This window comes from Balaenoptera physalus (genome assembly GCF_965194825.1).
Source record: "Balaenoptera physalus genome assembly, chromosome: 1".
NCBI lineage: Eukaryota > Metazoa > Chordata > Mammalia > Artiodactyla > Balaenopteridae > Balaenoptera > Balaenoptera physalus.
In genome coordinates this window covers 74,273,517-74,287,179 of record NC_138882.1, presented here as the reverse complement: position 1 = coordinate 74,287,179, position 13,663 = coordinate 74,273,517, and the positions used below count along the sequence as shown (strand labels likewise).

The window sequence follows — 13,663 nt, the reverse complement described above, 5'->3', positions numbered from 1 at the left end:
CATATAAATACTGTAAGAATATATGGAAAAACAACAGTTGTATTAATAATAGTTGTATATCCTTTTCTCATTCCTTGCCTTAAACTTTTTGAAATATTGCTGAACAGGATAATTTAAAATAAAGACAAATATTTCCATAGGTGCTATCTCAAAGTGCCAGCCAGGCATTGTTCTAAGCACTTCACATCTATGTTCTCCTTTAATCCTCACAACAACTCCATGAAGCAGGCTTATTATTATCCTTACATGCAGATAAAAAAAGGGGATCCAACTGTCAGGCTGTAATTCAATAAACAGTCACTGAGCTTCACAGTGTATATAGCAGGTATGTGTGTATACATTATCTCCTTTATATCTTTCAACAACCTCATCCATTAAACTTGACCTGACTGCTTTCTTACAGCCTCTCAATTCTCCTCCAATTTTTCAGGCCTTCTTAATTAGCAAGATTTAGTTTAGAAATATGCACTTTGCTAAAAAGACAGGAGTTTTAATATATTATGAACATGATATGGAAGAACACTTAACAGAAATGCAAAATATAAGATGTGAGTCTCCCAAGGAAATAGAAATAAAACAAAAATAAACAAATGGGACCGAAATCAAACCTGCAAGCTTTTGCACAGCAAGGGAAACGATAAACAATATGAAAATACAACCTATAGAATGGGAGAAAATATTTGCAAACGATGTGACTGACAAGGGCTTAATTTCCAAACTATACAAACAGCTCGTACAACTCAGCAACAACAACAACAAAAAACCCAATAGAAAAATGGGCAGATCCATTGTTCTCAGACTGTTGCCCCCCAGGGTGCCCAGGGACTCCAGCGGTGGGGTAGGTGGGGGGAGATTGAGTTGGGAAGAGGATAAAGGCAGAGAAGCAGATAGTTGGGGTTCTGGGACCCCTCTCTCACTTCTACCACTTTTACTGCTTTTTTATTTGGTGGTTCTGTGTAAGATTTAACTGGAAAAAGGGGTTGAAATGCTAAAAAAAAAAAATGCATGGGACTTCCCTGGTGGCCCAGGGGTTAAGAATCTGCCTGCCAATGCAGGGAACACGGGTTCGAGCCCTAGTCCGGGAAGATCCCACATGCCGCGGAGCAACTAAGCCCGTGCACCACAACTACTGAGCCTGTGCTCTAGAGCCTGCGAGCCACAACTACTGAGCCTGCGTGCCACAACTACTGAAGCCCACGCGCCTAGAGCCTGTGCTCCGCAACAAGAGACGCCACTGCCATGAAAAGCCCGTGCACCACAACGAAGACCCAACACAGCCAAAAAGAAATAAATAAAATAAATTTTAAAAAAATGCATGAAAGCCTCTTTCTACGGACCTGGGATCAGATCTCAGTCTGGGTGCGGGGCCCTGGCCAGTTGGACTGATTCTGTGGCGTGATTCTTGTCAATAAAAAAATAATATAAATTTAAACAAAAACAAAAAAAGAAAAATGGGCAGATGACATTTCTCCAAAGAGGAGATACAGATGGACAATAGGCATGTTAAAAGATGCTCAACATCACTAATTATTAGAAAAATGCAAATCAAAACTACAATGAGAAAAAAAGAAAAGAAAAAGATAGGGACTTCCCTGGTGGCGCAGTGGTTAAGAATCTGCCTGCCAATGCAGGGCACACAGGTCCGAGCCCTTGTCTGGGAAGATCTCACGTTCCGTGGAGCAACTAAGCCTGTGCACCGCAACTACTGAGCCTGTGCTCTAGAGCCCATGAACCACAACTACTGGGCCTGCAAGCCACAACTACTGAAGCCCGGGCACCTAGAGCCCGTGCTCTGCAACAAGAGAAGCCACCGCAATGAGAAGCCTGCACACCACAACGAAGAGTAGCCCCTGCTTGCAGCAACTAGAGAAAGCCCGTGTGCAGTAACAAAGACTCAATGCAGCCAAAAAACTAAATAAATAAATTAAATAAATTTATTAAAAAAATTTTTTTAAATCAAAAGAAAACTGCAATGAGGTATCACCTCACACCAGTCAGAATGGCCATCATTAAAAAGTTTACAAATAACAAATGTTGGAGAGCATATGGAGAAAAGGGAACCCTCCTACACCGTTGGTGGGAATGTAAGTTGGTGTAGCCACTATAGAAAACAGTATGGAGGTTCCTCAGAAAACTAAAAAATAGAATTACCATATGATAAAGCAATCCCACTCCCAGGCATGTATCTGGACAAAACTATAATTCAAATAGATACATGCACCCTTATGTTCACAGCGGCACTATTCACAATAGCCGAGACATGGAAACAACCTAAATGTGCATCAACAGATGAATGGATAAAGAAGATGTGGTATATATATACAATGGAATACTACTCAGCTATAAAAAAGAATGAAATAATGCCATTTGCAGCAACATGGATGCAACTAGAAATGATCAAACTAAGTGAATTAAGTCAGAAAGAGAAAGACAAATACCATATAATATCACTTATATGTGGAATCTAAAATATGACACAAACGAACCTACCTATGAAACAGAAACAAAATCAAGGACATAGAGAATAGACTGGTGGTTGCCAATGGGGAGGGGGGTAGGAGAGGGTAGGAGTGGGAGCTGGGGATTAGCAGATACAAACTGGTATATATAGAATGGATAAAACAACAAGGTCCTACTTGTTATAGCACAGGGAACTACATTCAATATCCTGTGATAAACCATAATGAAAAAGAATATGAAAAAGAATGTATATATATGTATAAGTGAGTCACTTTGCTGTACAGCAGTAATTTACACAACACTGTAATTCAACTTTACTTCAATAAAAATTAAATTTAAAATTAATTTAAAAAATTAATTAAAAAAATAAAAATAATTTAAAAATTAAAAAGAAAAAAAGTATGGTAAGGTTTTGGAAAGATATAAAACAATTATTTTGCATTTCTGTCCAGTCCTGTGTAACAGGGTAACAACTGAAGAGTATATGTCAGAAGAGAAAAACAAAGGAAAAACCTTTTCCCGTAATCATGCCTTCTATTGGCAGGAAACCCAGAAAAATACCACTACAGGATTTGCGTTCCTTCCTCTCTGCAAAGGATAAGGACCGGTGATCAAGAAAAGGAAATTGTTGGTTGCTAACTGGATATTCTGGGAAGACCCAGGTCACTGGCAATAAACACATTCTGCTAAATTTTATTTCTTAGTCATTTAGCTAAAATAACTCAGCCATGGCAGTCCTTACTTCACTCTTTGTTAGTTTCTCTGGCATCTGACAACCAGCCTTCCTTTCCAACTGATTACAATTTCTCATCAAGTTCCTATAACATAATCTTTACTTTATTCATAATGCTGTGTGTAAAATCCAATCACCTCAAATGGCCCCATCCAACAGTCCCAGGATTTTCACATTGTATCAAAATAGGCTATTTAGGAGAATGATGTAGAGATTAAATATTTAATGACAGTACAACACCAGTGTAGCTGAAATAATACTGGGTTAGCAGTCAGAAGACTTGCTTTCCAGTACTAGCAAACTAGGCAAAGAAAGTAATAAGCAGTATATTTTCACTTTACCAAGTCTCAATTTTCCTTACATTTAAAAGAAGGGGGCTCACTAGGTTGATTGTTTTCAGACCCTTTAGCCACAGAATCCTTTCTTTAAACAAAATCATGTAAAAACCCAACACAGAAAAGAGATGAAATAGTGTTGGGAACCTGAAGCCCCCTACTGGGCCCTTCAAACTTCCCCATCAAGCACCTTCAAGGAGCCACAGTCCTGTGTGGCTGTGGCTCTAACATTCTAGAATGTGTCTATGTTATAACAAATTATATTGCAGACTTCAACACATATCTTACAAAGTGGAAATCAAAATTTTGAAAGGAGGATGAGCCATCAAATCTGCACCAGAGGATTAATGTATATGTAAATGGAATCACACAAGAAAGAATGGGGCAGAAAAAAATATTTGAAAAAATAATTGCTGAAATTTTCCCAGATTTTATAAAACCATAAACTCTAGCAGGATAATTTTTTTTAAATGCCCTAGGCACATCATAGTCAAATTGCTGAAAACCAAACTTAAAAAAAAATTTGAAAGCAGCCAGAGAAAAGTGACACATTATCTGTAGGGATACAAAGATATAAAGGACTGCTCATCAAAAACAATGGAGGCCAGAAGATAGTGGAAAGACATTTTAAAATGCTAAAGGATTAAAACAAACACAGTCAACCCAGAATTCTGTATCCCATGAAAATATTCTCCAAGAATAAAGATAAAATAAATATTTTTGGATAAATGAAGATTAAGAGAATTTGTCACTAGTAGATTTGCACTATAAGAAACACATATAAAGAAAGAAACAGGGCTTCCCTGGTGGCGCAGTGGTTGAGAATCTGCTTGCTAATGCAGGGGACACGGGTTTGAGCCCTGGTCTGGGAAGATCCCACATGCCGCGGGGCAACTGGGCCCGTGAGCCACGACTACTGAGCCTGCGCGTCTGAAGCCTGTGCTCCGCAGCAAGAGAGGCCGCGATAGTGAGAGGCCCGCGCACCGTGATGAAGAGTGGCCCCCGCTTGCCACAACTAGAGAAAGGCTTCGCACAGAAACGAAGACCCAACACAGCCAAAAATAATAAATAAATAAATAAATAAATACCACTTCTGTGCAACAACTCCCACATTTCCATTTAAAAAAAAAAAAGAAAAAGAAAGAAAGAAACAGACAGAAATCAGTACAAGCAGTGACATGCTTCATCTCCTATTATATCCCACCAAGAACTCTGGACTCAGTGGTCTCTATATCCACTACACACTTTCAAGCCTCCATGTTTTTACTCATACCATGCCAAGAATATTCTGATAAGATTGGAAAACCCCTACTCATCCTTCAAGATACAACTTAAATGGCCCTCTTGTATAAAATCTTTGTTTCATAGAAATAATCCCTGCAGCCATTTCACTTCCATAACACTTTTTTTCCCCTCCTATACCGTATTTGTACATGCACACACACACAAAGGGCATCAATCACACTCTACTATTACTTATGGGTCTGTCTTCCCACATAGACTGTGAGTTCCACAAGGGTAGAGACAATCACTTCTTGCTCTTGCATTCTCAGCATCAAAGAAGAATTCCTGGCATAGTATAATGACTTGAATCATTCTTTTGCAAGGACAGGAATATTCTAAATAAAGCCTTGAACTCATGCACTGAAACAATTCAAAGGGATCAGATTAAGATGATGCCTGAATAATCTGTTCTGAATCACATGCATTCTCTGATTTGAAGTTAAATATTACAAATGAAAATGCCTTGCTTATAGATAAGCTATACTGAAATTAATGACTTAAGTTATAATCCTTAAATAAAGTGACATAAATTAATGATGAGGTACAAGAGATGGTAGGCATCTATCTTGTCCTATCATTCTGATGACTTTAAGATATACTGACATGACATAATTAGAACCTATTTTTACAAGCCATATCAAAATTCTTTGCCCTAGGAAAGCCAAAAGTGAGAGAAAAAATAAAATTTACTTATTTTTATCACTGTCCTGAGCACATATGTCTGTTGAGGGAGACAATGACAAATTCTCACTGATACTTCTTCAGATTACAGTCATACATCCATTAAAGTTATATATTAAGATGTGAGTGACAAAAAAAAAAAAGAAACTCTTTCTTGTACTTTTCCTCAGAACCACTAACCCTTTTTGCCTGCAAAGAAAAGAGAATTCTGTTCATAGCTTTCACTGTCATATAAATTTATAAGAACAGACCACTTTTCCCTTAGCTGTTCACCAGGTAAGTTTGCGTGTATTTTCACTAAGATTTAGAGCACCTTCTGTAGAGGAGATCACCATTTACTCAACCCACTACTGACTCATAATAAGAAAAGGAAAGAAAAAAAAAAAAAGCAAGTACCTTAATTTTAGGAGTTAAGAAAATTTCCCTTTATTCTTAAATTTCATCACTGCCCTGGACTAACTTATCACCTCTGATAAAAGCTGGCAGACCTACCATTTCCGCTGCTACAAAGTCAGACAAAGGAAACAGTGATGTGAAGGTCAAGGCAGCTAATTGCTAATCACTACACATTAAGCAAGTAAACAAAAGGAGAAAGACAAAATTAGGAAAGGTAATTAGATTTCTTTTCAGTTAATATGACATATCACCATGTTTTAATCTGTGAAAAGAACCGGTCCTATCTAGGGCTGGGAAACAAATACTAATTTTAAAAATTTAAATACTTATTTTTTTAACTGGTTTTTAAAAAAAGTATCACCTTAAGAAAAACTGCTAACCTTCTATATCATTGTCATCTGATTATCATAACATGGTGAGGTTGTACACCAAACCCCATTTCACCTTTGTGAAAATTGAGACTCAGAGAGTTTCCCAAGGACACTCGGCCAGTAAGTGTCAACAAGAATCAAACCTTGGTGTTTTACCTCCAAATACTATACTTCCTCAACCTTATAATGCATTCCTCCTCTCTCCCCGCCATTTTAAAGTTTCTGAAGTAAGAATGTGTCTTAAAATCTATTATCAGTAAGTATTATTTCTGCTTTTACTTGAAAACTCTTTGTTTTTTTTTTTATAACTTTATTTATTTATTTTTGGCTGCGTTGGGTCTTCGTTGCTGTACGCGGGCTTTCTCTTGCGGTGAGTAGGGGCTCCTCTTCCTTGCCGTGCGCGGGCTTCTCATTGCGGTGGCTTCTTTGTTGCGGAGCACGGGCTCTAGGAGCACAGGCTTCAGTAGTTGTGGCACAAGGGCTCAGTGGTTGTGGCTTACGGGCTCTAGAGCGCAGGCTCAGTAGTTGTGGTGCACGGGCTTAGTTGCTCCGCAGCATGTGGGATCTTCCCGGATCAGGGCTCGAACCCATGTCCCCTGCATTGGCAGGTGGATTCTTAACCAATGCGCCACCGGGGAAGTGCCTCCTTGAAAACTCCTAAGTCGATGGTGAATCATATAATCACTAACATACTAGAACATGAAAAAAATAAGTAACAGATAAAAACCAGACTCACAAATACTTACGTGAATTAGTAATGTCATAAAATTGCCTTAGTTTAGGTTTAAAATTTAATCTTTGTTTAATCTGCCTCCACTCTGATTGGTATAACAGAAATAATTTTAAATGTACTTCTATACCCTCATATTCGATAATGATTCTTTAAAGTGAAGTTGCAGGTGGGGAAAATTAACCTTTTTATTTGAAAAGAAACATAAGTTCCATGAGGGCAAGGACCATAATCATACGTCAGTTTTTTTTTTTTTATATAACTGTATACTAAGCACCCAGCACAGAGCCTGATACACGTATGTGTTCAATTTTGTTGAATGAATAAATGAAAAGAGGACTCTATCAAGGGATTATTATTAATGTGATAGTAAGTTCTCTTATAGATAGGGGGAAAAAATTACTGAAGCAGACAGATACCCTTAATTCAACCTAATATTATACCTCCATCATAATAAGGGGGCATGATATAGAAAGTTAGCAGTTTTCTTTTTTTTTTTAGCAGTTGTTCTTAAGGTGACACTTTTTTTAAAACCAGTTAGCACACTCCTACCCTTGGGGTATTGTCACGAAGGGACTGGAGCTAGTTGATTTAATCACACTATCACTCTCAGTAAAGGAAGTGGATTCTGGTTAATGCTGTAGAGACGTTATTAACTGACATATGTAAATATCATAATCTTTCACAAATATAAGATGTTTAAAACAAATTCCAGAAACCTGGTGATAGAACTATCTACTCACTTCAGCAATTAAACTGTTGATAGTTTAAGGACATGAATAACAGAAATGTTTCTCATTCCCCTAGATGCTATATTCTAATTTACAAGAAGACTTCCCCATTAAAACAAGCAAGGCCACCCCACCATTGCTGGAGGTAACGAATAAAATACATTTTGTTTTTACACGTTCAGCATAAACATTAACCCTGAGTGAATGAAATTATGGTTTTCACTCACTGAAACAAAAGCATGAGAAATTACTTGTATTCTTTTAAAAATGGTCTCAAACTGGTGGCGAACTGAAGCCTTAAGATAACAGTACTGGGTAAAATGATGAGTAGTTATGGAAAACAGTATGTTGATTCCTCAAAAAATTAAACATAGAATTGCAGTATGATCAGCAATTCTACTTCTGGGTATATATGCAAAAAGAAGGGAAAACAGGAATTCAGACATTTATACACCCGTGTTCACAGCAGCATTACTCACAACAGCCAAAAGGTAGAAGCAATCCAATGTCCTTTGACAGATGAATAAACAAAATGTGGTATATACATACAATGGAATGTCTATTCACCCTTAAAAAGGAAAAATTCTGACACATGCTACAACATGGATGAACCTTTAAAACATGCCAGTTACAAAAGGACATAAGTATGATTCTACTTATATGAGGTCAAATTCACAAATATGAACAGCCAAATTCACAGAGACAGAAAATAGAATGGTTGTTGCCAGGGACTGAGGGGAGAGGGTAATGGAGATTTAGTGTTTAATGGGCAGAGATTTTCGGTTTGGGAAGATGAAAAAGTTCTAGAGATGGATAGTGGTGATGGTCATATGACAACGTACAATGTACTTAATGTCACAGCATTGTACAGTTAAAAATGGTTAAAGCAGCATATTTTGTTATGTCTATTTTACCACAAGAAACAAGAAAGATTAAAAGCACTGGAATTACTGAATATAGGAAACCAGAAAGTAGCTTCTGGACATAAGACAGCATTGCCTTGAGGATTCCTCAGGAAAATTGCTACCAGGGGCAGTCACACTGACAAGTTTAAACCTTGAGACTCTATAGGTATGACACGTATATTTTGACCCACTCCTCCATATTCTTTTACTCTAGGGGTTCAGGTCACAATGCTTAGCCCACCCTATGACACCTGCGCATTCCAAAAGACCTGATTATCTACACAAGGTGTGAAGAAAGGAGGAGTGTCCCCAGCCAAACACTTGCACTGGGATCTGAACAGACTTACAAATTTCAAAGAGGAATTTAGCCAGGCACTCCAGAGAAAATATTAATAGTAGGCTGCTGACAGGGCTTCGTCCTATTCAAATACACACTAGATTCAAGAATAATCATTAACCTTACTGCATTCTTTTGACCCCCTGGCTTCTCAGTCTTTGAAAACAAGGGATAGGCAACCTTTGATCTCAAATGAATCCATGTTTTCCCTCATAAAAATCACATAATAGTTGGCAAAGTACAAGAGCAAAGAATAAATAAGGTACACCAGTGTCAACTCCAAATGCATCAAACCATGATTTAAATATAAAGAATGAAACCAAAATGTACTAGAAGAAAACAAGGATGAATTTCTTTATAACTTTAGTTAAAGACTAGTAAACCAAAAAAGGAAAAAACAAAACAAAACAAAAACAACAAAAAACCTCCAGCAAACAAAATTTTGCATGGCAAAAACCATGATAAGTAAAACAAACACGAACGACAATTTGTAAAAATTATTAGTAACTTAGATCACAGAGAGAGCTAATCTCCCTAAGAGCTAAAAATTAAGAAAAAGACCAACAACCCAATAGCGAAATAGGCAAAAAGCATACACAGTGTCTCGCCTACCAAAGAAAGAAAAAATATACATGAATAGCTCTTAGACAAATAGAGATGCTCAATCCAAATGAGCAAATTAAAACTACAATGAGAAAGCAATTCTTATCTATTAGATTGGTAAAAACCCAAAAGTTTGACAATTTCTACTGGAGGTTGGGGGCAACATGAATTTTCCTACATTGTTCTAGGGAGTAAAAAGTGGTATAACCCCAATTTTCCAAGTTTATAAGTTTATATTTGGGTGTAGTATCTACTGTTTGTTTCACATATGCCTTTTAGGTGCACACTACGCTTTAAGGTATATACAGGAAATTAAGAAATCACTAGAAGCCCGCATACCACAATGAAGAGTAGTCCCCGCTCGCTGCAACTAGAGAAAGCCCATGTGCAGCAACAAAGACCCAACACAGCCAAAAAAAAATTTTTTTAATATATACATAAATTAATTAATTAAAAAAAAAGAATGGCTTCATTGAGGGAATCATAATACAGTCTCTAATCTGAAAGCCTCATATTTTATGACGGCTCATTTCACATGCATCAACAGAGTCAACTATTATGCAACCTAAGATCTTAAAAAACAAATAAAACAACAAAACAAAACTTAGAAAGAGAAAGGGAATAAGAGAAAGGAATTTTAATTCAAAGAAAGAAGCATATATTCCATAGTAACACTTCAAATGCTGAAGTATTTCAGACTGGATATAAGTTCATAATCCTCCTGTTAGTATACATACTAACAACCAATGGGGAACAGAATACAGAAACTATTGGCAGCTAATAAAAATGATAAAAGTAGGCCATTTAGGTGATTTTTCAAAGATTTTTAATATCTCAGAATACTTATACAAGAGCTCTATATACTTTTCTCTTATTAATATCAGTGCATAGGATCGGACAAGTGGAAATTAAAAGTATGAATATATATCTTCCTTGGCTGAAAACAAACACACTGAATTTTTTTGGTTTTTTTTGCTGCCCCTTCTCTCCCCACCCATCACCTTTCACCTTTTTTTTGTATTCTCAGGAGTTAGCATGGATGGTCTACTGCCCGGTTTTTATAAATTAATTAATTAATTAATGGCTGCATTAGGTCTTCATTGCTGCGCACGGGTTTTCTCTAGTTGCAGCTAGCGGGGGCTACTCTTCGTTGCGGCGCGCGGGCTTCTCACTGCAGTGGCTTCTCTTGTTGCGGAGCATGGGCTCTAGGTGCATGGGCTTCAGTAGTTGTGGCAAGTGGGCTTCAGTAGTGGTGGCTCGCAAGCTCTAGAGCACAGGCTCAGTAGTTGTGGCTCACGGGCCTAGTTGCTCTGTGGCATGTGGGATCTTCCTGGACCAGGGCTCGAACCCATGTCCCCTGCATTGGCAGGCGGATTCCTAACCACTGCGCCACCAGGGAAGCCACTGTTTTTATAAATAAAGTTTTGATGGAACACAGCCACGCTCATTCATTTACATATTGTCTAGGACTGTTTTCATACTATAATGGCAGAGTTAAGTTGTTGTGACAGAGACTGTATGGTCTGAAAAGTAAATACAAAAATATTTATCATCTAGACCAGCAGTCCCCAAACTTTTTGGCACCAAGGACTGGTTTCATGGAAGACAATTTTTTCCATGGACGGGCAGCAGGGAGATGGTTCAAGCAGTAATGTGAGCAATGGGAGCAGCAGATGAAGCTTCGCTCACTTGCCCGCAGCTCACTTCCTGCTGTGCGGCCCAGTTCCTAACATGTCGTACCAGTCCGCAGCCCGGGTGCTGGGGACCCCTAACTTCTTCTGTTTGCTGACCACCATGGTAAATGACCATGGCATTCCTGATAAAATTAATTGCTACATATACACCTCACCAGACTTTCTGAAATAACTGAAAGGAGTTTAAAGACCAGCTTGAGCTGAACTTTCTCAATGATCGTTCTTAACATTTATTTCATTAAAAAAAAAACTCTACAGTTCAGATGGTGATTTCTAGGTAACAATGTCCAGGTAGCAGTGCAAATGGTGCATATAAAATAACTATTGTGAGGGAGTTCCCTGGTGGCCTAGTGGTTAGGATTCCAGGTTTTCACTGCCGTGACCCAGGTTCAATCCCTGGTCAGAGAACTGAGATCCTGCAAAGCCGCGAGGCGTGGCCAAAAAAAAAAAAACCCCAAAAACAAAATACAAAACTGTTGTGAGCCATCACAAATAAAGTAGTAACATCTGCATGTAATTAAAATAGAATTGTTCTTTGTTGCTTAAAGTAGCATGTATACATCATTGTTTTTATTAATATTTTGACCCTAGCTATAATTTTAATATTTCATACTTAAATAATCAAATTTAAGAGCAATATTCTAGTTACTGATGACCTCTGTTAAACCAACAAAGAGATCCATGTTGTCACTGTCTTGGCTTTCACCTTGGATAAGTCAAAATGCTAAAGCATACCAAAAGATATAGTATACACCTCGGCTACACAAGAATATAACTTCCTGGTGGACATACCCAGTTAAGTGCCTCACAAACACCTCAAACAGCATGATTTCTAACCAACCTACTTCTCTTTCTTCTATTCCCATCCTCCATTTGGTCACCAAAGCCATAATGTTGAAGTCACCTTAGTTTCTCCTTTCTCACATTAAACCAATCTCTAAGTTCTGCTAGTTTACCTCTATATATTTTTCAACTTTGTCCCCTCCTTTTCAACCCTCCCATCACTGTAACAGTTTAGAACATAGTGATTTTTTGCTAGACTACTGTGATAATCTTCTGAGATTTCTGCATCTGGTCACATATCTACCCTTCAGAATGCAGCAAGTGTCAGAAAATGATTCCAGGAAGCCTGGAAACTTGGTTGCATTCAATATGCAACAGAAGAAGGTGGGAGACATCCAGATAGAAGGAAGAGCATTCACAAAAAGTGAGTCTGGGTAAGTGGAACATGGAAACTGTCAGGCAAGTCAGAATGGCTGGAGTGTTGGATGAGGTGAGAGATGAGGTAAGGAAAGTATTAAGTGGTAAGATCATGAAGATCTTTGTGAGCTTCAAACTATAATTCCGTTTCCTATTGATTCCCACATGCCAGACAAATCAAAAAACCTGCTGCCACAGACAATATTCAGAGGAAGAAGAAGAAGAAAAACAACTCACTTTTTAAAGTCCCATCTCAAAAGCCACTTCATTCTTTCAACCTTTCTGCCTGAATCGTCTGCCACTAATTGAATGTTGTGTCTCTCTTCCAGGCTCTCACAACCTTATATGGATCTCTTAGTTCTCACTCTTTTTCACTATGAATGTCTGACCATCATGTTGCTTGAATGTAAATTCTACAACCCAGACTTTATCTCAACTGTGACTAACTTAAAGTTCCCAAATTATTATGTTTATCTGTGTTTCTGAAGTGCCAAAAGGCACTGGTGTATAATAAAGAAGAAATGACAGTGGGAAGACAAAACCCACTCTTTACTTTTCTACCTTTAGATAGTTGCAATAAAGAAGAAACTTGAGAGCTCTAAAAATGGGATGTGGAAACCATTTTTGATTTTATGGCTACTTCCCATCCCTAAGGATCAGTAATCTAGACCTACACACATTTAAAACAGTTTTAGATGATACTCTGGAATTCTAAAACAAGCAACTGAGAGATCTCAGTAGCAAAAGGTAGACACTTCCAGTATTACAGAAGTAGACACTAATTTAGGGTGTGACAGCAAGGAAGGATATACATATTAAATAGTGGATGTTGTCACTTACCTGTCGAATTGACATGGTACAGAGAATATACAGGAAGATGAAGGAACAGTCTGTGGTATCATCCCCCAGCAGATTTCGATGAGACAGTCCTTGGATGTAGGAAAGGGGGGTGAAAGGGAGCTTTGCCACCACTCTACCATCAAATCTAAAAAGGAAAAGACAAAGAACTGTTATTTTTGGAAGACAGACAAGGCTCTTAGTTCCAGAGAAGAATCTGGGACAGAAATAGAACTCTAAGTCCCTTGATCTCTAAAAAATAAAGAAAGGATGATATTCTAAAAAGAGACTTGAAGTATAAGGATGTAAGGAAGGGCTTAGATTTTTCCCATCAATCTTTTTCTAAACTAGTGATTCTTAATTTTT

The 13,663-nt window shown here is 37.8% G+C and overlaps 1 protein-coding gene across 2 annotated transcripts in view; it reads right to left on the bottom strand.

Moving 5' to 3' along the window:
- The window catches only part of TMCO1 (transmembrane and coiled-coil domains 1), a 54,585-nt gene that overhangs the window by 8,588 nt on the left and 32,334 nt on the right, over nucleotides 1–13,663 (bottom strand). For both annotated transcript variants that reach the window (XM_082413088.1, XM_082413087.1), the window contains one exon: nucleotides 13,301–13,445. In XM_082413088.1, coding sequence (XP_082269214.1) covers nucleotides 13,301–13,445 — 145 coding nt within the window. The remainder of the gene's footprint in view (nucleotides 1–13,300; nucleotides 13,446–13,663) is intronic.